The sequence below is a fragment of the Scyliorhinus canicula genome, chromosome 11 (genome assembly GCF_902713615.1).
Source record: "Scyliorhinus canicula chromosome 11, sScyCan1.1, whole genome shotgun sequence".
Lineage (NCBI taxonomy): Eukaryota > Metazoa > Chordata > Chondrichthyes > Carcharhiniformes > Scyliorhinidae > Scyliorhinus > Scyliorhinus canicula.
In genome coordinates, this window is record NC_052156.1 from 136,212,617 (window position 1) to 136,238,897 (window position 26,281).

The 26,281-nt window shown below is 42.1% G+C and overlaps 1 protein-coding gene across 5 annotated transcripts in view; it reads left to right on the plus strand.

Annotated features, from left to right (window-relative positions):
• Positions 1–26,281, plus strand: part of mov10l1 (Mov10 like RISC complex RNA helicase 1) — a 117,296-nt gene that overhangs the window by 50,994 nt on the left and 40,021 nt on the right. For all 5 annotated transcript variants that reach the window (XM_038811427.1, XM_038811429.1, XM_038811428.1 and 2 more), the window contains exons 6-15: positions 1,213–1,403; positions 7,471–7,614; positions 8,999–9,523; positions 14,563–14,763; positions 16,459–16,573; positions 16,662–16,839; positions 18,413–18,483; positions 20,526–20,617; positions 20,762–20,820; positions 25,942–26,063. In XM_038811427.1, the coding sequence (XP_038667355.1) occupies positions 1,213–1,403; positions 7,471–7,614; positions 8,999–9,523; positions 14,563–14,763; positions 16,459–16,573; positions 16,662–16,839; positions 18,413–18,483; positions 20,526–20,617; positions 20,762–20,820; positions 25,942–26,063 (1,698 nt within the window). The remainder of the gene's footprint in view (positions 1–1,212; positions 1,404–7,470; positions 7,615–8,998; positions 9,524–14,562; positions 14,764–16,458; positions 16,574–16,661; positions 16,840–18,412; positions 18,484–20,525; positions 20,618–20,761; positions 20,821–25,941; positions 26,064–26,281) is intronic.

Consider the following 26,281-nt stretch of genomic DNA (forward strand, 5'->3'; position numbering starts at 1 on the left):
CAAGGAGCCGCATTATAGTCAGCACCTCTCGCTCTCCAAGCATACACAGGGGTAACTTGCTTAGGTTGGTTCATTAACTCCTGATTCAAATGCCTCGGACAATAGTTCCCACTATCCCCCAACAGGACCATAGTCCTGTCCATGACTTTTTAAGATCTGAACCCCATCCTGAACTCTGTGGTTTATTTTGGATTACAGTCTTTCCCACACCGTAGGAAATATAGACCGGAGGGAAGCCTTTTTCTTTTTTTTTTAATAAAGGGGAAAGGTTTCAACAGAATTGCAAGGGGAAAAAAAGGAAAATTAAGGCAGAAGAGGGTGTGAGGAAAGTGGCAGAATGAGGACAAGCAATCGACACTTGCCAAACAACATTGGTGATGGATGAAGTCCTCAATATATTTCTGCATTGCAAGAAATGGTGACGGAAATGCGGTACACAAAATAGGCTATCTGACCCAACCGGTCCATGTGCTACACGTCAGCTTCCTCCATCCTTTCTCATTTATCACAGTCAGCATAGCCCTCTAGCCCCTGCTCCATCGCATGCTGATCTTGCGTTCCCTGAAACATATCTACAGTTTCCCTCCGTGTGACGGTGAATTCCACATTGAAAATATTTCTCCTGAATTGCTGTTTGATTTTTTGGTAACTGTTTTACATTTAATGGCCTCTAGTTTCGCTCTTCCTCACAAATGGAAATGTCTCTCCCTCTTTTATGCTTTCTTGCACCACCAAAACCTTTCAGAAATCTAAATATCTCTAAAAGATAACCCCTCAGAAAAGAGACCTATTCTGTTTGTCCTCCAGTAGGTTCTGTTACCATCTTTGCAGTCTTTCCATACCTCTATACCCTTTTCACAACATGGGCATCAGATCTGTATTGTAAGGTCTAACTGATAAGATTGCTGCTAGATTTCAGGATCAATGTGAAAGTGATTCCATTTGACACAACCTGGATGACCACATTTATGTGAATGTAACATCGCTGGCTTTTAAAGCAGACCAAACAGGTCAGCAGCACGGTTCGATTCCCGTACCAGCCTCCCCGGACAGGCGCCGGAATGTGGCGACTAGGGGCTTTTCACAGTAACTTCATTGAAGCCTACTCGTGACAATAAACTATTTTCATTTCATTTAATTTCTTGTAAATCTTAACCTCTCGGGGAGGATTTATTATAAACTCATAGTTATAACTGTGTTTCTTGTTTGAAGGTACCAATTACCAGAATTCTTCATCGAAGTGGGGTAGTGGATGACTTTGTATTTTTCACACTCGATTCTCTCCGACTACCACACTATTATGTACCTAAAAAGGATCATTTGGTTAATCTTGTGATCATTGAAAGTAATCAGTCTTTCTACCTATGGAGAGCTTTATGCATCGCACCTGCAGAGAAAGAAAGGTATGGTTTAATCCAGCTTTACAGTTACATTGAATACTTTGCTATGGGCGAGTTTCATTTAATCAGTTTAGAATGTTACCATTCAGAACCAATTTGTGTGCAGTCCTCTCAGATCGTCGATTAGTCCATTAACTAACAATCGGTAACAGTTCAAAGGGCCCCACCCCATCAGCCTACTCTCAATCATCCGAAATGTAATGGAAGGTGTCATCGACAGTGCTATCAAGTGGCACTTACACAGCAATAACCTGCTCCCAGATATTCAATTTGGGTTTTGTCAAGACCATTTTTCTCCTGGTGTTTTGATTTCTTCGTGGTATGGGATATCCGCATCACTGGCTAGGCCAGCATTGCTTTTGCATCGTGAAGTTCCCTTGAGCAGATGGTGATGAGCAGCCTTCTTGACCGCTTCAGGCCAAGTGGCGTGGGTACACCCACAGTGCTGTTAGGAAGGAAGTTCCAACATTTTGACTCCGCAACAGTGAAGGAGTGGCGATATTGTTCCAAACCAGAATGTGGTGTGGCTTGAAGGAAACGTGCAGATGGTGGTGCTTTCATGCATCTTCTGTCCTTGTGTTTTTAGGTAATATATATATCGTGGGTTTTGGGAAGTGTTGCTGAAAGAGGTTTGGTGAATTGCTGGATTGGAGTGCATCTTGTATATGTTACACGCTACTGCCCACAGTGCGTTGGTGGTGGAGGGAGGGAGGGAATATTTGATTCTGGAGCTGCACTCATCCTGGGCAAGTGAGAGTATTCCATCACACTGCTGAGTTGTGCCTTGTAGATGATGGACAGGCTTTGGGAGATGAGAAGTAAGTTACTCACCATGGAATTCTGAGCCTCTGACCTGTTCTTGTCGCCACAATATTTTTATATAACTGGGCCAGTTAGTTTTTGATCAGTGGCATTGCCCAGGGTGTTGATTTTGGTGGTGAGGGGTGGGTGCGGAGGCCGGGGTTAATTCAGCGATGGTAATGTCATCAAATGTCATGGGGAGATGTTTTGATTATCGCTTGTTGGAGATGGTCATTGTCTGTAGTGTTATTGTTACTTGCCACTTATCAGCTGAAACCGGAATGTTGTCCAGATGTTGCTGCGCAGGATCTGAGAGTTGCGAATGGTACTGAACATCCAATTATCCATGAAAATTCCCATTTCTGACCGAGTGATGTAGGGAAGATATTGATAAAGTAACTGAAGATGTTTGGGCCCAGGACAGTACCCTGAGAAACCCTTGTAGTGGTGTCCTGGGACTGAGGTGGCCCCCAACGAACAGCTTCCTTTGTGCAAGATAGATTCCAACCTGCTTCCCATTGATTCATTTTTTCAGAGCTTCTTGATGCCGCACTTGGTCAAATGCTGCCTTGATGTTACTTCTTCCCAATTGAGTTCAGCTCTTTTTCTTCCATGTTTGGACCAAGGCTGGAATGAGGTCAGGACCCAAGTGGCCCTGGTGGAACCCAAATTGGGCATCTGTCAGCAGTTTATATAAATGCGATATAAATACCATTGGATAGCACCGTCAATGACATCTTCCGGCACTTTATTGATGATCAAGAGTAGACTGATGGGGTGGATTGAATTTGTCCTGTTTATTATGGCCAGGCATTCCTGGACAATTTTCCACATTGTCAGTTTGATCCCAATGTTGCGGCTGTAATGGTAGCTTGGCTAGGAGAGCCGCTAGTTCTGGAGCACGAGTCTTCAGTGCTACTGCTAGCATATCGTCAGAGGCCATCATGTCGAGCGGAGTGAATCAAATTGCTTGAAGACTGGCATCTGTGATTCTGGGGGACCTCGGGAGGAGGTATCATCCGCTTGCAGCAATTTGCAGTCAGACATGCCAAGTGCTTCTACCTTCTTTTGCATAGATGCTGGACTCCCCCATTGTTGAGGTTAGGGATAGGGATATTTGTGGTTAGTTTACCCACCACCATTCACGGCTGGATGTAGCAGGACTGTAGCATTTTGATCTGATTTGTTGACTGCGGTTGTTTCGCTCTGTCTAGCATTGGTTGCTCCCACTGATTGACATGCTGTAGTCGTGTGTTGTCACTTCTTCACCAGGTTGGCAGCTCAAAATGCTGCTTTATTCATTCACTGCGTCCCTAATGTGCTTCAATATTTCTAGCAACAAAAATTCACACTCGGTTGATTACTTGATCGGGCAAAAGAACAAAAGGGGGCGATAATGTGGTTTTATACACTGGCTCCTAAAACATGACAACCCCCCATAGGAATGGGGAAAAAAGAGGGTGAGACTTTCCGATATCTGTAAAGGCTAATGTTGGTGGAAAGAGCCGTGTGCAGGCAATGGCAGCTTTTCTTCCATATAGCCTGGGACTTGGAGAGGGGGGTGGGTAAATTGCAGTCACGGGTTCCATGGCATTTTGTTGACCACTGGCCTCTGATTTGCCCACCCTGCCATTAAATCAGTGACTCGAAGATCTTGGCACCCTTTTGAAAGGCCGTCCCAGCGCACAGCTGGCAAACCAGTTCATCCAGATGCACCCCTGACACTGCCCTGGCAGCAAGCTGGTCAGTGTTAAAATTTCATCAGTATAAATTCCCACAAAAATAGTCATGTAATATATTCCAGAATTCATTTTGAAAGGTACTCCAATTTCTGCCAGAGTGCATTTGTAGGTCAAATAGTAGGCTCTGGAATTGTGAGTTTTGTGTTCCCAAGTTCTGAATACAACTGCACGCACATGTTATTTCCCTCCCGGGGAGTCTGGGTTTGGCTGGATTTTGGGTCCGCCAACTCCTGAGCAAACCAGGTGCGGGAACTGATGCAGATGGATGCCAAGGTCAACAAGTTGGAGCCTCAGTCTCTTGGAACAATGGCCCAGTTCTGTGGCTGACTGTTAGGATCACCATCCCTTGCCCCCTCGTATATCACTGCCATCCTTCATGTGCACTCCGTATCCATTATGGACCGAACTTGTGAGCCCTGTAAGAACACTGGAAGGTTTTTCAGATACTCATTAAATTCAATAAATAAACAAACAATCACCCATTCAAACTCTACTTGGACAAACCTGCTCCTATTAGAAACTTAGAAAATTGACAATAAAATGCAGCCATTCAAACTCTGTCTGAAAATCTCTCTCCTGAATGCTTATAGACCTTGCCTGACTGCTTATAGATATATTAAGCAGCCATTCAAAAACCTCTTCAAGACATTTAATCTTTATTAATTGCTCATAAAACTGCCAAAGAAAATTCTCAGTCCCGATCACAGTTGTCCAGGCAATCCCTGCTGAGCAAAATCCATTAGTCTGATTTAGAGCTCAGACAAGCATTGATAATCTAATTCGGTTGCACAGCTGTATAAACAAATCTTCCAGAGCTTAATGCAATGGTTTCTTTGAAGTTGCCGAAACAGATGGACAGCTGTTCCCATATTTCCACGGCTCAGCCAATGGATTTTCAGTAAGACCTGAGGCTACTCTTCTACTATTTCAAAAGCTCAACAGATGGCTGGAGTTTAAATCAATGTAAAAATCAAATCATAGAGACCAGATGCTGCACTAATATCTGATTCTCAATACTGATGGATGCAGAAGAGCACTTTACTCACGGGAAAGTACTCTAATGCATTTAAACACTTAAAACTGATCAATTCATGTTCAATCAAAGGTGATTTGCCTTTTTAAGGCTAGACCCCAATGACCAATTACTGCATTGATACATACTTCACTTAACATAGTGTATCTGTAATTACGACATTGAAGTTGCCAAAGTATTTTAAACTTGCCTGTTAAAAGGTTCCCAACTCCGTAACAGGCTTCCCCTGGGATTCGTAAATTGACTGATCTGACGTGTCTCACACCGGCCTCGCTATAGATATCAAATTTCGGGAACTCAAAATTGTGGCAGGCATTTAAAAGGTTGAACCAGCCATTGCTTTTCATAGCCATCAAAATGTGACCCACTACATTTTCCATGCAGGCCAAAATGGTGGCTGGGAAATTTTAATTGATGGTCTCCCCTCCTCAATTTCTGACCACCCCAGGTTGATTTGTCCAACGTAGGACACCAAACCAGCCCAGTGTTCAGTCAATAATCAGAATATGTACCTGACACCACAAATCATTCAAAAGTAGAAGTAACTTTCTGCTGAGAATGGAGATACAGCATTAAGTGCAGAGAAGTTGAAAATCTTATCCCTTATACTTTTGTCTTTTCCCATGACACCTTTTTATCCTGTTTGTTTTGATTGTACCATCAACATACTAGTACTGGAATATGTCAGCTGTGGGTTTGTAAAGGCCAAGTTTTAAATTAATCCAAATTAATGTAAAACATTTGCTAGAAAAAATGTGGATACAAGCTGAATCTAATACCCACAACGTAGAAGCCGAAAGATTGATTGGGAATGTTCAGCATACTGGGGACAAACGGAGTGTGAATACCTGTAGTTGTTGAAGCTCCTTTCAAGTTATTACAAACATACAGTCTATGATGATGCATTCAAAGTTATTCCCATGGAGCTCTATGTGTCCTTTTCTTGTAGGGAAACATGGTGAATAAACATTGGAGATGGCTAGTGTCTTTTCCATTGCAGTTTGAAGCCTCTGAACAAGTCATGACTCCTTTCTTTCGCTTCCCTCTTTTTGCACCTTAATTTAAACCATTTTATTCTGTACCTCATGAGATATTAAACCAATAGTATTATTCCTGTCTGCACCATCTCCTGCCAATGCTTTCTCCTCTTTGTTACTCTCGAGTATCTTTCTGAAGAGGCCGATGTATGAGAGTCTTGTCTTTGACAGTGAAACTTGAGGGATTATTTGACCGCATTATGAATTGCAGTCAAGGTTAAACCTGTCGTTGTCATATGGTTATCTACTGTGACTCAGCTTTTGCGAAATGTGTCTGCGGAACATGTTCAATGAAACGGGGTAACGTTCAAATGGAATTCTGCTCAGATTAAGCTTAAGATCATACAAAATGCTAAATGTGTTTCCAATCGAGAGACTTGGGTTGAACTAATCTGGAATGGAAAACAGAGCACGTTGCAGAATTCTGCAGAATGGCTGGGAAGTTGATGGTATTTCAAATAATACCAAATGTCCTTCCCTTTCTGGTCTGTTGGTGATGTGGAAACCACCTCATTCTTGTTCACTTCCTCAACTCTTTCTCTTTTGTTTAAGGGAGAGAGCATGTCTAGTGCCTGGGTGTTCCTTTTTTAAAAATCTCTGCACAAATTAACATTGTGTTTTACCTTCTATTTTATCCCCATTGGTCACTGAACAGTAACAGGATTGTAAATGTTTTTTTTAAATGTACTGGGATATTTAGCATCCTTAAAGGAATTTTGCATGTCACTTTTTGTGTTTAATATTTGTTCAAATAATGACATAGTGGGAGGTTAAACTGTGTGTCATTGATCTTGGTTTTTCATTTAAATACTATTCAAATTATCAAGATGAAATGAATGGCAAATAAAGGTGCTTATGTTTTGTAGTATGCAGTATTCTGTGGTGTAGGAACAGCATCCGAGGGGCATTTAGCAATATTCTTAGACTATCTGCTATCGTGCTTCAATAACTCGGAGTGTTGCTTGACAATGCAGTAGAATCTAAGGCTGTGTAAATGGAAGCCATTATTAAGCATGTAACTGGATAGACACCTCAGTCAGATGCTTAACATAGCAAATCATCTCGAATGCATTAATTATACTGCAACCTTCCCAGGCGTCAGGATTTGTTTATTTTTGAAACCTCCAGTATCAAATTTATCACTGAAATTAATTTGGGCTCTGCAACCTCCTGAAATGTTGTACAGAAACAGAGAAATTTTGTCAACACAGCACAGGAGGCAGAGAAATGCCAGCACCGAGAACCATTTACTTTCCTTTAGCCCCTTTTACTCTTTCCCACACTCCTTCAAATAGTGTCCTCACCCTGGCTTGTGCTCGTCATCCACGTCTTGCCTGTGCATACTATTGCTTTTCTGTGTTGTGAGATATAACATTCCGGTTGTTATAAAGGAGGAAGAGGGGGCGGGATTACAAATTTCCAGGATTGCAACATTTGAAAATCTGGCTGTTTTTCAGTTTATCACACCTTTCGATGACAAACAAAGAGTTTGAGCAAATTGACTTGGTGTTCTCTAACAAAGAAGGATTGGAAGTTCCAAGGAGGATTGATTTTGGTACCATTAAGCAAGGAGAGAAGAAAGACATGATGGTGTGGATTGTGTAAGTTTATATGAAGTGCAATTTTCAGTATCTGAAGGAGAAACATAAAGGCTGGGATTCTGCGATCCCTCTCCGGGTTGGAGAATCGCTGTGGGGGTGCGAGAATCGTGCCGCTCCGACGCCGGGCCGGGGATTCTCTGGCCAATCGTACCTGCCGGGCCGCCGCCGTGCCGGTCGGGGGCCTTTGAAATCCGTGTGTCCCCCCCCCCCCCCCCCCCAAGTGATTCTTTGTACCTCGATGGACCGAGTGCCCGCTGAGTTCAGCCAAGTCCTGCCGGTGTGGTTACGTATGGTCCTACCCCGGGGGAGTTCTGGCTGCGGGGGCTGTCCTGGTTGGGGTGGGGGGCTCCACGGTGTCCAGGCCTGCGATCGGGGCATACCAATCAGCAGGCGGGCTAATTCCACGGCGCGGGAGGGTGGGGCATGTTCCTCCATGCGGGGACCCTGTAGGGCTCCGCCATATTTCCCGGGTGCTAGCGCGGAGACGCAACCCACGCACATGCGCGGACCCGCGCCGGCCGTGGCACACCGGCCTTTCGAGCGCCGGAGCAGAGCACTCCGGTGCCGTACTAGCCCCCTAGGAAGGGGTGAATGCCTGGCCTGGAAGTCCGTTGACACCGGAGTCGCTCGCGCCGCTTTTGAAGCCGGCATCAGAACTTGGGATCGGAGAATCCCGGCCAGAGTGTCTCAATATTATAGTTTGTGTGTGTGCTGTTGAATTACAATAAAATGTAGTTGGCACGTAGGTTCCATGCATTGGCAGTATACTTTTTGACTAAAATATTATTAATATAAATCTTGCAAATATTTTAGTAAGTTTCCATGTTACCTTGTTGACACTGAAAGCCTTTAGAGGCACAAATTGTATTAAATGACTCTATAGAATGAATAAATAGACAATTCAGTGCAGTCACTGATCCAAGTTAGTTGTTTGTGTTGCACTGAAGTGTTCTATGTAACGGGACAAAATGTGTTCCTTAACTCCACACTTATCAGGTAACCAAAGAATATATATATATTTATGTCTCTGCAAAAGGGGAGTTGAAATCCAAGATCTGCCATGATATTCAATGCAGAGCAGTCTCGATGGGCTGAATGGTCTTGGTCCTGCTCCTATTTCTTAAGTTCAGGAAGAGAACTTTGAAATGCCAACTCCGTAGTGTTGAGGGAAACAGTTGCACAAAGGCAAACAAGAAGAACGTGGCCAAACTGAGTCAAATGATATTGGATTTTGGACAGGTTATGACTGTAGCCTGAAATTCTGGGGACACGTGATTGAATGCTTCTGGTTCTCTGGCTCTGAATGTAACGGCAGGGATGATGTATGCTTTATGCGTAGATTTGATGTAGATTTTATTTACTTCATCTGTGATTTTTTTTTCAGGAACAAAGGAAAAGAGATGTATAGCCTCCTGAACTACAAGCTGGCAGGATGGGAGAGAGGAAATCAGTTCTTCTTGGCACCGGCACTTTTGGTTACTGACTCTGAAAATAGAACCATACGACAGCAGAGCACCACTAAATTTGAATCTAACTGTAGATCGACTCAATCCCAGTCGTCCTATATGGTCCTCGGTTGTTCCCTTCCCAGAGAACCAGATCAGCCAGATTCTAAGTATCCCAATGTGACTCTCGATCACACTAATATAGCTCCATCTTGTGATATAACCTCGCTTCAAACAAATGTTTCACCCAGTTCCCAAAGCACTCAAGATACCTTGTGGGCCAACCTCCCAACATCCTCCGGAAGTTTGGTAAATCAGCTTAATTACCCGCAAACTTGTGATGATGCTGATGTAAAACGCGAAAAGGTGAAATTGGAACTCGGTGCAAATACAGAAACTGGTGAAACAATACTGCAAATCCTACCTGGTAGAAAAGCCTATATAAACCTTGTGTGCGAAGCAAAGTAAGAATCTTGTTTTTGAAAACAGCTTATCATCAAAGAGAATATTTATGCACAGAACTCCGCCTGATCTTAAAAAGATAGCTAGCATTAACTTTAATTCTTAAATACATTTGCGATTTAAGTATTACTGATGTTGAAAAATCATGGCACAGAAAGTGAAAGTCTCAACTAATTTTGTCTGAATGTTAAAAATCTCCTTATTCCATTTCAGGTTTTTAAAAAGCCTTCTCGGCCACCTGAAAGTAGATCCAGGGATTCCTACTTGCTGTTTTTTAATATAAATTTAGAGTGCCCAATTCCTTTTTTTCCCGATTTGAGGGACAATTTAGAGTGGCCAATCCTCCTACCCTGCGCATCATTGGGTTGTGGGGGTGAGACCGCCGCAGACACGGGAAGACTATGCGAACTTCACACAGACAGCGACCTGGGACCGAGATCGAACCTTGGTCCTCAGCGCCGTGAGGCAGCAGTGCTAACCACTGTGCCGTCCCAGAATTCCTGCTTTCCAATTTGATTATGGTTAATCAATTCCCTAACCTCCATTGCCTTTCTCACACAATTTCCCTCTTTACCTGTCCCAGTGTAGGTAGTATAATGTAGCATCATACAACACCGTAGGGGCCATTTGGCTCACTGTACTGTGGAGGTCTCCTTTAGCTATCTAGTTGGTCCTGCTCTTTCCTCATAGCCTTCCTTTTTAAGTTAATATCCACTTCCCACTAGAAAGTTGCAATTAAATTTGCTTCTTCCACACATCAAGGCAATATATTCTAGATCGTAATTATCCGGCGTTAGAGGTCTGATAATTACGTTTAAATATATTCTAATCATAGAATCACTACACTGCAGAAGCAGGCCATTCAGCCCATTAAGTCTGCACCAACCGTCCAAAAGCGCACCCTTACCTAATACTACTCCCCGTAACCTAAACTACACATCCCTGGACATTAAGGAGCAATTTAGCATGACCAATCCACCTAACCTGCACATCTTTGAATTGTGGGAAGAAACCGGAGCACCCGTAGGAAACCCATGCAGCCGCTGGGAGAATGTGCAAACTCCACATGGACAGTCACCCAAGGCTGGATTCGAACCTGGGTCCCCCGAGGCAGCAGTTCTAAGCACTCTGCTATCATTGGGGTTGTGGGGTGGGGTGGGGAAGAGAGGATGGTCACTACAGGAAATCCCACTGGCATAAATCACTCTTTTGGACTCCCATGAGATTTTCCTCTCCTGCCACTGATCCTACCCCCCAAAAATAGGAGAATCCACCCTGATGTTTCCTGTTGTGGGTGAGTCCCGAACTTGGGATCACTGTTTTAAAAGGTTGCCCTTGTAAGACGGAGATGTGGAGAAATAGTTTTCTCTGAGGGTTGAGAGATTTTGGAACTCTCGGAACTCTGCCTCAGAAGGTGGTGAAAGCAGGGTCACTGAATATTTTCAAGGCAGAGATAAATAGATTCTTGTTAGACAAAGGGAACAAAGTTATCAGGGTAGACAGGAATGTGAAACCTGAAGCAAAAACCAATCAGCCATGGTCTTGCTGAATGGTGAGGCAGGCCTGAGGGGTTGACCGGCTTTTGTTTCTATTTCATGTGTGCACATTCCACCATTTGTCACCTCCGTTCCTGTACTTCAGTGTGCCCCTTAGTGACGATACATGTATGCTGCGCTGTGAAAGCAGGGCTACCCTTCGGAAGGACAGTGGGGAATCATGTGACACGGGCGATGCTAATTGAAGAATTTAGTTTTGTTTAGCTGTTGTCAGTTGTTTTCACAAAACTGCTGAGGTGCATGAGTGAGCGTGGCTGCTCAGGAGGGTTTAAATTAGGAAAAGAGATTAGAGGAGTTAGCCATGAGCCAAAGATCAATTAAACGGCAAGGTGCTTCAAAAAATGGCAGGTGACCAAACGCAGAAGCCAATATGTGGAAATCTTTAGATTCATTCTATCCCCAAGTCTCTGCATATATCAATTCTGAAGGTGACATTGTACTCTTCAAGAAATTTTTTCTTTTTGGAATAAGCTGGAGCAGATTGTCAGAAACGGAATACTTCAGTTAGCAGGTTGTCACCACCCTTTGAGAGTGTATACAGCAGGTTTTCTTTGTTGAGTAATTCGATTGCAAAACGTCTTTGAAGCTGTTCCGGCTCTGGCATGGTGTGTGTTGGTCTTTATTGCTGTCGGTTTAAAACGGCAAATTCTAAAGACTGGCCTTTGTTGTATTACTATTGCATATATTTTTTTGTCATGTGGTGAACCGGTCACTATCATCACCACTCATTGGACAACAATGATGTACAGCCTTTTGTCTCGCTGTTTGCAACGTGGGTGCCATCAAGTAGCATAGTCTCATGGTTCCCCTCTATCCTATACAGCATAATTCAATTTCCAGTAAGAACTTAAGAACTAGGAGCAGGAGTAGGCCATCTGGCCCCTCGAGCCTGCTCCGCCATTCAATTAGATCATGGCTGATCTTTTGTGGACTCGGCTCTACTTTCCGGCCCGAACACCATAACCCTTAATCCCTTTATTCTTCAAAAAACTATCTATCTTTACCTTAAAAACATTTAATGAAGAAGCCTCAACTGCTTCACTGGGCAAGGAATTCCATAGTTTCACAACCCTTTGGGTGAAGAAGTTCCTTCTAAGCTCAGTCCTAAATCTACTTCCCCTTATTTTGAGGCTATGCCCCCTAGTTCTGCTTTCACCCGCCGGTGGAAGCAACCTGCCTGCATCTATCCTATCTATTCCCTTCATAATTTTATATGTTTCTCTCAGATCCCCCCCCCCCCCCCCCCCCCCCCCGCATCCTTCCAAATTCCAACGAGTACAGTCGCAGTCTACTCAGCCTCTCCTTGTAATCCAACCCCTTCAGCTCTGGGATAAATTAATCTAGTGAATCTCCTCGCACACCCTCCAGCACCTGTACGTCCTTTCTCAGGTAAGGACATCAAAACTGAAAACAATACTCCAGGTGTGACCTCACTAACACCGTATACAATTGCAGCATAACCTCCCTGGTCTTAAACTCCATCCCTCTATCAATGAAGAACAGCAGGGTAGCATGGTGGTTAGCATAAATGCTTCACAGCTCCAGGGTCCCAGGTTCGATTCCCGGCTGGGTCACTGTCTGTGTGGAGTCTGCACGTCCTCCCCCTGTGTGCGTGGGTTTCCTCCGGGTGCTCCGGTTTCCTCCCACAGTCCAAAGATGTGCGGGTTAGGTGGATTGGCCATGCTAAATTGCCCGTAGTGTCCTAATAAAAGTAAGGTTAAGGGGGGGTTGTTGGGTTACGGGTATAGGGTGGATACGTGGGTTTGAGTAGGGTGATCATGGCTCGGCACAACATTGAGGGCCGAAGGGCCTGTTCTGTGCTGTACTGTTCTATGTTCTATGTAAAACTCCATTTGCCTTCTTAATCACCTGTTGCACATGTAAACCAACTTTATGCGACTCATGCACTAGCACACCTAGGTCTCTCTGCACAGCAGCATGTTTTAATATTTCATTATTTAAATAATAATCCCTTTTGCTGTTATTCCTACCAAAATGGATAACCTCACATGTGTCAACATTGTATTCCATCTGCCAGACCCTAGCCTATTCACTTAATCTATCCAAATCCCTCTGCAGACTTCCAATATCCTCTGCACTTTTTGCTTTACCACTCACCTTGGTGTCCTCTGTAAACTTGGACACATTGCACTTGGCCCCCAACTCCAAATCATCTATGTAAATTGTGAACAATTGTTGGCCCAACACTGATCCCTGAGGGACACCACTAGCTACTGATTGCCAACCAGAGAAACACCCATTAATCCCCATTCTTTGCTTTCTATTAATTAACCAATCCTCTAACCATGCTACTACTTTACCCTTAATGCCTTGCATCTTTATCTTCTGCAGCAACCTTTTCTGTGGCACCTTGTCAAAAGCTTTCTGGAAATCCAGATATACCACATCCATTAGCTCCCCGTTATCTACCGCACTGGTAATGTCCTCAAAAAAATTCCACAAAATTAGTTAGGCACGACTTACCCTTTATGAACCCACGCTGCATCTGTCCAATGGGACAATTTCCATCCAGATGATGCCTCGCTTTTCTTCCTTGATGATAGATTCCGGCATCTTCCCTACTACCGAAGTTAAGCTAACTGGCCCATAATTACCCGCTTTCTGCCTACCTCCTTTTTTAAACAGTGGTGTCACGTTTGCTAATTTCCAATCCGCCGGGACGACCCCAGAGTCTAGTGAATTTTGGTAAATTATCACTCGTGCATTTGCAATTTCCCTTGCCATCTCTTTTAGCACTCTGGGATGCATTCCATCAGGGCCAGGAGACTTGTCTACCTTTAGCCCAATTAGCTTGCCCATCACTACCTCCTTAGGGATAACAATCCTCTCAAGGTCTTCACCTGTCATAGCCTCATTTCCATCAGTCACTAGCATGTTATTTGTGTCTTCCATTGTGAAGACCGACCCAAAAAACCTGTTTAGTTCCTCAGCCATTTCCTCATCACCCATTATTAATCTCCCTTCTCATCCTCTAAAGGACCAATATTTACCTTAGCCACTCTTTTTTTTTGTTTTATATATTTGTAGAGACTTTTACTATCTGTTTTTATATTCTGAGCAAGTTTACTCTCATAATCTATCTTACTCTTTATAGCTTTTTTAGTGGCTTTCTGTTGCCCCCTAAAGATTTCCCAGTCCTCTAGTCTCCCGCTAATCTTTGATGAAGTAACTTGATGAAGAGTGCATATAGAGTTTATTTTGGTAGAATGGCAAAGAGAATACTTCCATTAAAATCTGGCATGCAGTGGATTTCTGTGGTATGGGTTACACCTTGATCACCACTAATTGTTTAACAGTGGAAGAGTTGAAATCATCCAGGTAGGTACTAGATAGAGCACACACTGGGTTTTTAACATATTTATTTTACTTGCAATACGCTGCTTGAAACAAATTTCAATAAATCATTCATTTTCTTCCACATGGGTTAGTTTTTAAATGTCATTTTGACCTTTTTTTTTAAACAGGAACCCTGGTCGTTGCAAAGATCTCCTCATGCTTTACTTTAATGATTTTGTGATGGGATGTTATGTCGAGGTGGATGTGATGAGTGATGAGGAATCGCTCCTTGAACCGAGATCCCGATATCATCCCATACAATCCAAATCCCCTCAGGCAGAACAAAAGGAAACCAACTGCATGGTTGTGAGTGTGAAAAATCCTACGAGGTACCGTAAAGCTTTTGAAATGTTTTATACTGGCATACCTCCTTTGCCATTGCTCGTGCCTTAATCCGAGGATTCAATGTTTTATAACAAGGGACAAAGTGGGAACTCTGAGAAACTGTGCCTCCCATAGACAATGCCCTTTGGTATTGCATAGGGGTGTCGTCGTCTCCCTCCCCGAAAACCTGCATTATATTAAAATGAGTCGTGTGCGCACTGGTTAGAAACATCATTAGATTACTTCATCAAGAGGCAAATTGGGTCGACCCAATATTGATTTAATGGAGTCTGTGTATTAATACATTACTTTCAAACAAGCTGTGTTTATTTAATTAGTAAATTAAAAGAGGAGCTCCATTCATGCCCTTGGGTACAACATTAATGTACCTAATCTTCATTAATAAATTTAATTAGTTTTAAGGAAACTAAGGAGCATTTGAGAAGGAGAATTAAAATGGGAACTGCAGTTGCACTTTGTGCATTCTACCACACCACCATCCTTCGTTGTACTGTATGATCGTAGCAGCACTGTGTACTTGGCAGCCTGCTTGTCTGTCCAGCATTGACTAGATCGAATGAGAAATGGCAGAGAACATTGAATTACTCCACAGCTGACGGGATCAAATTGCACATTCCAGATTTGCAGTTAGGTGGATCTTGTCTACCCAGAGGACCCTTCAGAATTCAGGTCCAGCCTATTAGTGTTGCAAATAAAAATAGCTAAAATGAAATGATCATGGCGTCCGGAAAAGGTTTTTTGCCAATTAAAGGCAGCGGGAAAAATTGAACTTGTGTTAAATTAAATAACAATGGGTGGGGGGAATGAGCAACTTCATAGTTGGGAGTCCTGCGTCGAGCGCAGGGGGAGTGGGGTGGGGAATCGGTAGCCAGGAGCAAGACATTTAATTGGTGATCAGATGTAAATTCACCCATTAAAGGAATTGGATTGGAATGTCTTGAAAGAAGGACGATTTTGGAAAATCCCAGGATTGGCAACTGGAGGATCCTCCTGAAAGAGACAGGTGGAGGCGGAGGTAGGAGGTAAAATAAATTTAGCCAAAGTGAAGGGGTCAATTATGTGGAGCAAAGGCGTATCCAGGGATGGTGGAGAAGAGAAATTTTTAATTTAAGTGGTATAATTAGACTAGATGGCAAAAAATCTGAAAATGGCAAGTGCTTAGAAAGAGGGGGAAATTATTAGAAGTTAAGATTCCACGTATAAGAATGGAAAATATGATGCAGAGCAGTGTGGGAAAAATTGCAGAAAACTAGAGAAGTTCCATCGACAGGTGGAGGTGCGTAGCTACAGGTATGACTCTGCGTCTGACACCAAGTAATTGGCCATTACATAATGGGAAGTCCTATTAAGTACTATTGGAAATGAGTAGCACAGCGAAAAAGGCAACTGCAGTTCCCATTTTAATTCTCTTCTGGGAGCATAGCCTTGAATGATTAAAACCAACCTGTGACTTTTGGAGTGCAGTTGATTTTTGTACCTAGGAGCACAAGTTTGCAAGTAAGATTAAAATAGCTGTTTTCAATTGGACAACGGCCAGATTCTTCAATTGTGGAATGTAATGAAAGAAGCTAATGTCTGCTTGATCACTCTTCAGAATTGTGTAGTGAGTGAAAAGTTCTTCCACAGGTTTGAGCAACAGCTTGTCTAACTTGTACTAACTTTGTGAATGTTCTGCCCAGACTGGCCAGAAGACACATACCTAGCTTCCTTCCACAGTACACTGTACCTGAGAGATTGAAGGAGTGCATTGGAAAAGGTGCAGATGTCCTGACTATTCAGCCAGATCTGTCGGAGGTTAGTAATTTAACATAATTACAATCGGTTCGTTTTGCGTGAGAAATTATCTCTGCTTCAAGTGAACATTTGTTTTGAATCTTTTTAGGTTCTGAGTATGTCGAAATATAAAAGCCATTTTTCAACTCTTCTGTGGCTGGAAGAGATTAGAGCTGAGATGGAGATAAAGGAATTTAACATGCCTGCAGTGACTTTGAAAAAGCAAGGAGATTTCCTAGTTCTGGAGGTGCTGGGGATGGTTGAAGGTCGTCCATCTGTATCTATTGGTTGGTTGGACATGAATCCATTTGTAAACTCTCAAGATGGCTAAGATTTGAACCAACTCATTTTGTGCTGTTGCCCCAGTTTGGGATGTCAGAAGGGACAGTTAGTGTTACTTATTATAGTGTTATTATAGTGTTAGTGATATCTATCTCTCCCTCTGCCCCTCTCTCCCTCTCGCTCTCTCTCTCTCCTGCTCTCGGTCCCTCTTACTCTCTCCATAGCTCTCTCCTTTTATAACTGTGTCTCAGTTATTTGTCTTGAGGTTAATTTACATTTCTGGCTCATGTATTCATTCATGAACACATTGGCACAATGTGTGGCTGCAAAATAATTTAACAGCATCCAGTGCAACAGCTGAGGCATACTAAATCTAAGAGTATTAGCTCCATGGAGGTATCAAAATGAAATTAAAGCACGATTCTTGGCAAAGGAGCAAAACATCTCTCTGCAGGAGGGCTTCACTGTTAGAGATGGGAAGCAGATATCCTGCTCAAGAAAGATGAGTGCAGATTCAATATTTCAAAACTTAAAAAAGTAAATGAATGTTAATAACGGGGCTGAGCCAAGTTGTAACAGTGCATCTGTTTGCAACAGCTAAAGAAACTGCCTGCTGAAGCGCGGGAATATAAAATGGGAATCGGAAGTGAATACCAATAGCAGCAAAATCAAAAAGGGAACGCCAGTGATTATAAAATAAAACGCAAAAGTGCAAATAGGCCAAATGAAGCAGAGCAGCAACATGGGAGAGGAGTTTGAGATGATTTTGGTGTGAAATGTGCACAAATGAGGAGGCCAGATCCAAGATCCCAAATTTGATTCCCGGCGTGGGTCTCTATCTTTGTGGCGTCTGCACGTTTTCCCCGTGTCTGCGTGGGTTTCCTCCAGGTGTTCCGGTTTCCTCCCACAAGTCCTGAAAGATGTGCTTATTAGGTAATTGGGACATTCTGAATTCATTCAGAAAGTAACTTCATTGCAGTGTTAATGTAAGCCTACTTGTGACAATAAAGATTATTAAAAGGTACATTAAAAGGGCGGGAAAATATGATAACCGTCTGTTGATCAGCAATCTTAGACAAAGGTCATGGCCTATTAAGAAAAAGAAATTATGATGCATTTGCAACATAACCCCCACCTCAGGAAAAAAAATACCAAGGCATCATTCAGGACTCGTTATATAAGAGGTGGAAGTCCTGGATAAACTGAAAGGATTTAAAACTAGTAACAGTCCACGGTTTACATGCTATCTATTCCGAAGTGCTGAAGGGTCTGGTGTGTGGAATTTTGAAGCACTAAGTACCATTGACAGGGCCAATGAACGACGAATAAGAAAGACTTGCGTTTATATAGTGCTTTTCAAGTTAAATCTCACATTATGCATTTAGTGTTGACTTCCTTTAGGCAAATGCTTTGGGAAATAACAAAATATTACTTTTTTTTTTCTTTGTCGAACATAGACATGAAATATGCAACAAATTATTAGAATGAAAAGTGCATTATTGACTGCTGTTATTTGACCAAATGCCTTTTGGATTCATTTAGTTTTAGATATTTAAAGTGTACTTTATTTGTCATTAGGTGACCGAATAATATTAAGGAATTCATGTTACACAGACGCTGAAGTGCGGTATTCTGGCTTTGTATCTGAGGTAAATGGGCTTCAAACTGCATTCTTGAGTTACCAATAATTGTTTGGAAAGAAAAGAGTTCATAATTCAGTTATCAATTAAAATGTCATTGTTGGGGTTTTTTTTAAAAAAGGAAATTGTATGCTCAAAGCAAGAGCACCTTGTAAGCAGAATTCTAATCACAATTAGTGAAATTGTGGAGAGTAAACCAAACTACTTTTATTGTTTCAGAATATTCAAACATTTGTATTAATTCCGGGGGAAAAAGCCAGGTCCTTCCTTATCCTTACACTAATGTCTGAACCTATTGATGAGCCTCTTGTCTCATTTGTTTTACGTTTTACTTTTCACACTAGGTTAAAGAGTGAAGTTAGGGATCAGCTTTGGTCTAATTGAAGGGGCGAGTGTGCTTGGGGGGGGGCTGAATTCCCAACACCTGTCCTTGTTCCTTCCTATGTTCTGGGCAATTTTGAAGAAGTTAGATTTTAAAAGGGAAATTGAGAACATTTCAGGGCACAGACACTTTTTCATCCACTTGCGGAGAAGGAAATAAACTTCTCTAACTTAAAGGGGGTCTCTTTTAATTGAAAAGAATGGAGCGATTATTGTGCTTGCCCTCCCAGTATTATTTCCTCATCTCCCCTCCTCCATGAACTTGGTGACATCTGCTGAAAGGTACTGACTTAAATGTGCTTGTTGCTCTAACTAATTTACTTGTATGATCATTCTTGGTAAGTAAGTCCATTTGATTGATCTGTTCTGCCAGCGAAGTTGCAGAGAGTTTCAAATTTCGCAACCTTTTCTGTGTGGAATTGTTTACTAATTCCACTCTTGAAAGTTCTGGCTCTAGTTTTTAGACTCTGTTCCCTCGTCCTAGACTCCTAACGAGTGCAAATAGCTTCTCTATATCAAACCTATTTGTTCCCCTTGATGCTTTGAAGGAGGTATTGTGGCATCCCTACCTCTGCGCAGAAGCTCTGGGCTCAAGTTCCACTTCAGGATTTTATGGCCACAAATGGCACGTTCATAACAAACAGGTTGATTACAAGCCTGGAAATCCATCCAATACGCCATGGATGGCAGGTGTAAAAGTGAGAGAGTTTCCTGGCCAGCCATAACTGCAGAAGGCAATGGCCAAGCATAATCGTGGACCAATCCAATGGAAGTCCATGGCTACCAACATCCTCTTGGGGCATGGTACCAGGTGGCGGAGGAAAACCTTGAAGGCTTCAATCTAATCAACACGTAACCTTCTAAATGCCATAAGAACATATGAATTATGAGCAGGGCTAGGCCAATTGGCGCCTCCAGCCTGTTCTGCATTCAGTAAGACCATGGGTAATCTGATTACAACGACAACCCCAATTCCTGCCTGCTCCCGATAACATTTCACCCTCTTATTAATCAAAAATGGTAACCAGGGGCCAGTTTAGCTCAGTTGGCTGGACAGTTGGTTTCTAATGCAGAGCAAAGTCAATAGTGCAGGTTCAATTTCCGTACCAGCTTCGCCTTCTCAACGTTGTTCCTCACCTGAGGCAGCCGGTAGCACAGTGGATGGTTGCAAGGTAGCATAGTGGCTAGCACTGTTGCTTCACAGCACCAGGGTCCCAGGTTCGATTCCCGGCTTGGGTCACTGTCTGTGCGGAGTCTGCACGTTCTCCCCGTCTCTGCGTGGGTTTCCTCCGGGTGCTCCGGTTCTCTCCCACAAGTCCCGAAAGATGTGCTGTTAGGCAATTCGGACATTCTGAATTCTCCCTCTTGTGTACCCGAACAAGCGCCGGAATGTGGCGACTAGGGGCTTTTCACAGTAACTTCATTGCAGTGTTAATGTTAGCCTACTTGTGACAATAAAGATTATTTTTTTAAAAATCACCGGTTAGCTCTCCCCTTCAAAGGGGAAAACAGCCTATGATCATCTGGCACTATGGTGACTTTACTTTTTTAAGTTTGTATCCCGTTTGTTCTTGCGGTTTTCCTGTAAATTTTGCTTTCCTTGTTCAGATATGTGCAGCTGGTCATTCTGTTCTCAGAAAGCTAATTAGCTTTCCCCCTCCTTGGTTTAGGTGTATGAAGACGAGATTCTGCTGCAATTTAATTCCTCATTTCACCAGTCCTATGGAGGGGAACCTGTGGATGTAGAGTTTACGTACAACAGGTAAAACCAGGATGCATATTTGTTGCATTTAGAGAAACCAACTGCAGCATACATTGCAGTAGAAATTGAGGTCGCAGGAATTCACTTAACAAAATTAGTTGGTACAGCCTCTGAATTGTTCTGTATTCATTTGGAATGTTTCAGAACCTCAACCAGGAGATGTCAGTTTGCTGTGGAACAAGCTATACATCTTGGCGAAGCAGGTATCATGACTTCTAAATCTCTGTGGGAGCGTGTTTGTTCTGACAAATGTAAAGTGGAAGGAATTTTTGGTGTTTTCGCCTCCAATGTCTAGAAATAGTATCGTCGGTTTGAAGGACTGCTAAACATGATAACGATTTCACATAAATCAGTCAAAACTGACACCCTGCAGAAAGCTAATTTGTTTTGATTATCTGTTGGTTCCAATCTGTATCTTGAAGAATGTATGTTAAGAAGGAAGATTGCAGCCTATTCTTTGAGAAGATAACTTTTTTTGGAGGAAGGATACTTGCTGTTGGCAGAGCTTTTAAAAAACTGTTGGGCTGAGCATGAAAAAATGTGGAACTTGTAACAAAGGCAATGTAGCAATTGTTGGAGACTTTAATCCTCACATATACTGGACTAATAAAATTAGCAAAGTTGTTTTGGATGGTGTGTTTGTAAAATACATTGATGAAAGGTTCCTGGAACAATGACTTTTGGAACCAACTCTGGATTTTTGGTTTAGTAAGAAACTACAGAGGGTCGTGAACACAGCCCAGTCCATCACGCGAACCTGCTTCCCATCCATTGACTGTCTATACCTCCCGTTGCCTTGGGAAAGCAGGCAGCATAATCAAAGACCCCTCCCATCCAGCTTATTCACTCTTCCAATTTCTTCTATTGGGAAGGAGATACAAAAGTTTGAGAACACGCACTAACACTAACTTCTGCCCGGCTGTTACCAGACTTCTAAACAACCCTCGAATGGACTGAGTAGGGTTAATTTGTAATCGCACAGTAAAAGATCTGCAGGCAAATAGTGATCATACCATAATTGAATTCCATATTAAGTCTGAAAGCGACATAGTCCACAATCGCAAACAAGAATCTTACACCTATCTACTTGGCTTGAAGTGAGAGAAGAAGAGTGATTGGGCACAGAGGGAAACATTTAAAGAACAAATTTAATATTTTCAATGAAATATATTCCATTGGAAAACAAAAACTCAGCAAGAAAGATTCATCTGTGGCTTACTGGGAATATTAAGGAGTGTATTGGATTAAGTCAACATAAGAACTAGGAGCAGGAATGGCAATCCAGCCCTTTGAGCCCGCTCCGCCATTCATTATGATCATGGCTGGCCTCCTCTTGGCTTCAGCTCCACTTTCTTGCCCATTTTCCACTACCCTTCAATACATTATCAATTAGCAATCTGTCAATCTCCTCATTAAATTTGCTCAGTGACCCGACATCCACTGCACTAGTGAATTTCACAGATTCCCGACCCTTTGAGAAAAGTAATTTCTTCTCATCTCTTGTTTTAAATCTGCTGCCCCTTATTCTAAAACTAGTTCTAGATTGCCCCACGAGAGGAAGCATCCCCTCTATGTCTAATTTGTCAATATCCTTCATCATCTTGCGTACCTCAATATTCTTCTAAACTCGAGAGAGTATAGGGCTAAACTGCTCAATCTCGCTTCATAAGACAAACCCCTCATCCCTGGGATCAATCTAGTGAGCTAATACATCTAGAGAAGAGGCTTATCATATGACAAAGAGTGGGAGTGTTTTAGAACCCAGCAATGGGCCACAGAATGTAGATTGAAAATGGAGAAAATAAAATGAGAGTAAAATAAGAGCTTTTACAAGTATATATAAAGGAGGAGTAGCTAAAGGAAATGCAGGGACATTGAACAAATATTTTTATGTCATCACAATAAAAGACACAGATTACATACCAGAAATATAGGCTAACCAAGGTGCTAAAAAGAGTGAGGAATTTTAAGTAATCAATATCTGCAGGGGAAAAGTAGTACAGAAACTTAACTGGACTAAAATTCACCAAATTCCCAGACTTAGCTGCAGAGATCGTGGATATGTTGGTTATGATTTTTCAAAATGAGCAAGGCAGATTGGAAATTAGCAAATGTTAACGCTACTATTCAAGAAAGGAGGGCTAGACAAAACTACAGGCCACTTAGCCTGACATTAGTCATTGGGAAAATGCTGGAGTCCCTTATTAAGGAAGTCTTGATGTGTTTAGAAAATCATAAATTATCAAGCATAGTTTTACAAAAGGGAAATAATACTTGACAATTTTATTACAGTATTATCTTGAGGCTGTAACTAGGAAGGTAGATGAAGATGTAGTATATTTGGATTTTCAAAATGCGTTTTAATAAGCTACCTCCCGAATGGTTACTACACAAGATAAGGACTCATGCAGTTAGAGGTAATATGTTAGCACAGATAAAAGATTGGTTAATGGACAGGAAACTGGGAATCAGGATAAACAGGACATTTTCAAATTGGTAGGTTATGTCTACTGGACTGCCGCAAGGATCAGTGCTAGAATCTCAGCTATGTACAATCGGTTTAATGACTTGGACGAACAGAATAATGTACCTAGGTTTGCCGATGATACAAAGCTCAATAGGAAAGTATGCTGTGAAAGGCAACAAAGAGGATGCAGAGAGATATAGACAGATTAAGTGAGTGTGCAACAAGGTGGTAGATATAGTGAAGTTATTCACCTCGATAGTAAGAATAGAAAAGCAAAATATTTTTTAAAAGGCGTGAAACTGGTCAGGGTTGATAAGTGGGAATTGGATGTACTATCCCGAACACAAAGCAAAAAAAATAGGGAAGCAAATTACATGTTGAACTTTATTACAAGGAAATTGAAGTTTAAAAATAAGCAAGTCTTGCTACAGTTGAGCAGGGCTTTGATGGGATCAGACATGGAGTACTGTGTGCAGTTTTGATTTCCCTATCTAAGAAAAGATATACTTGCATTGGAATTGGTGAAGCCAAGGTTCACTAGATAAATTCTTTGGATCAGAGGCTGAGCAAATTGGGCTCATAGACATTTAGAAAAATGGGAGGTGATCATATTGAAAATTCACTATTGTGAAGGGGCTTGGCTGGAAATCTAGAAAAAGAGAGCACGATATCTGGATAAGAGGTCTGATTATCCAGGACTGAGATGAGGAGAAATGTCTTCATTCGAAGGGTTGTGACTCTTTGAAATTCTTTACCCCAGATAATTGTGAAAAGCTTAATTGTTAAATATACTTGAGGCTGAGTGAGATAGACAGATTTTTGGTTTCTGAGGGATTCGAGGGATATGGGGAGCTGGTCTGAAAGTGGAGTTAAGGCTGTGATCGGCCATGATTATGTTGAATGGCGGTGTTCATATTTCTTATTAAGATAATAGACTTTACAGTGCAGAAGGAGGCCATTCGGCCCATCGAGTCTGCACCGGCCCCTAGAACGAGCATCCCACCTAAGCCCATGCCTCCACCCTGTCCCTGTAGCCCCACCTAACCTTTTGGACACTTAAGTGGCAATTTGGCATGGCCAATCCACCTAGCCTGCACATCTTTGGACTGTGGGACAAATCCGGAGCACCCGGAAGAAACCCACACAGACGCAGGGAGGAAGTGCAATCTCCAAACAGACAGTCACCTAAGGCCGGAATTGAACCCCGATCCCTGGAGTTGAGGTAGCAGAGCTAACCACTGTGTCGCTGTGGGCAGCACGGTAGCATAGTGGTTAGCATAGTTGCTTCACAGCTCCAGGGTCCCAGGTTCGATTCCCTCCTGGGTCACTGTCTGTGTCGAGTCTGCACGTTCTCCCCATGTCTGCGTGGGTTTCCTCCGGGTGCTCCGCTTTCTTCCCACAGTCCAAAGATATGTGGGTTAGGTGAATTGGCCATGCTAAATTGCCCTTAGTGTCCATAAAGGTTAAGTAGGGGTTATGGGACTCGGGTTGATATGTGGGCTTGAGTAGGGTGCTCTTTGTAAGGGCCGGTGCAGACTCGATGGGCCATGTGGCCTTCTGCACTGTAAATTTTATGATCAGTGATGACCGTGCCGCCCGTGGATGCAAATATGCTTCTCAGGAAGGCATTGGATGAATTCTTTGTCAGAATTATAAAAAAATGTTTTGACTTTACACTCAGTGCCTGAAGATGAAAGCACTAGTAATATAGTTCAGTAGGAATATTAAGCTTTGGGAACGGAACCAGTTAGCATTGATTTCATTGTTTTGGACTCCCAACAAGGCAGTGTAAGGGAGCAGAGTTTTGCGCTTGACGATAGCAAACTCCAGGAAACTTGTTAATGTTCCAACAGAATATATATCAATGATAAATTGGCTGAATTGAAATCAGCATGACATTAGAAATTATTAAAAGAAAGGCTAAAAGAAATGGGAAATATAAAACACTCAGTTTTGAGCCTGTGATTGAAAGAGGGAAGCAATGAATGGAGATTGGAATTTTGTAGGTGGATGTTTTGCAATCTGAAGACATTTAATGGAATAACCGGAGAATAACATTTTTAATGGAGGTAAATGTTAGGCATAGGCTTTTGCAACCGGAAATGTGGAATTAGTGGATATCCAAAGTGAACAAAGAAAGTTTGGGGATAAACATTGGCGTAGTTGGTAACTGTTGCTCTCAAATTCTGGCATGCATGTCAATGGAATTTAGTCAGAACTCGAAACAAGTATTTGTTTAAAAATAAACTATTGTGGATCACTGGTGAAGTTACATGTTATGGGCAGTGTTGTAAATCTCTATTCAAAATATTAATATTTGGCATTAAATCTGAAGGATCATTATGCGAGGTGAATTGGAGTTGTGGGAGACTCTCAAAACCGAGTTTTCATTTGGAGAAAACATCAAGAGCTTTAAAATGCTGAGAGGCACAGATGATGCAGTTGTGTTATTTAGCTTGTGGGACGCAAGTATCAGATGGAAAAACCACATTGCTGGAAACGTTTGTTGAATTTTCTCGAACTCGGTAGTGGATTTATGCAACTTATTTCTGGCCAGCACAGATATTATTTTTGGGGAAGTGTTTGGTTTAAAATTTAAAGAAGTTTAAGAAACATACAGACAGTTGAGTAAGTGTTTCAGAGTGTGATCATTCTAGTGTTGGGACTTCAGGGAATAGGGTGGTCAAGTTGAAATTGGGAGGACAATAGGGTTGGATTCACTTCGCACTTCTTGTGGCTGGAGAGTAATTTTATCCCTTGGAAGATTGTTTAGTAATATATTCCAATGATAAAGTTTTAAATTGTCTCACTAGTTCAGCTAGTAACTTTCCTTTCCTCTTACCCATCCCGGCCCCAGTTTTGTTTCCAGAGAATATTGTGGCAAAAGCTCCACAGACTGTAACTACATGGAATGATATTGACATGGTTGTGTCAAACAAAAAGAAAAGACGCTGTAGGTCACAAGACCAGACTCCGAAAGTAAGAATATTTTGGGGATTTAAAATAATATTGTTAAAATAATACTTGTGTTAGAGTGTGATAAATAAATCCTTAGATTTACCATAAGTACTGGTAATTTATTTTTGCATGTTGATCTATTCTTTTAAACTAAGAAATTCTATTGCTCCACCCCTTTCTTATTAGGGTTGTCTTAAACCCAATTAGAGGACAGTGAATTAAGATGCAGTGCTTCTCAA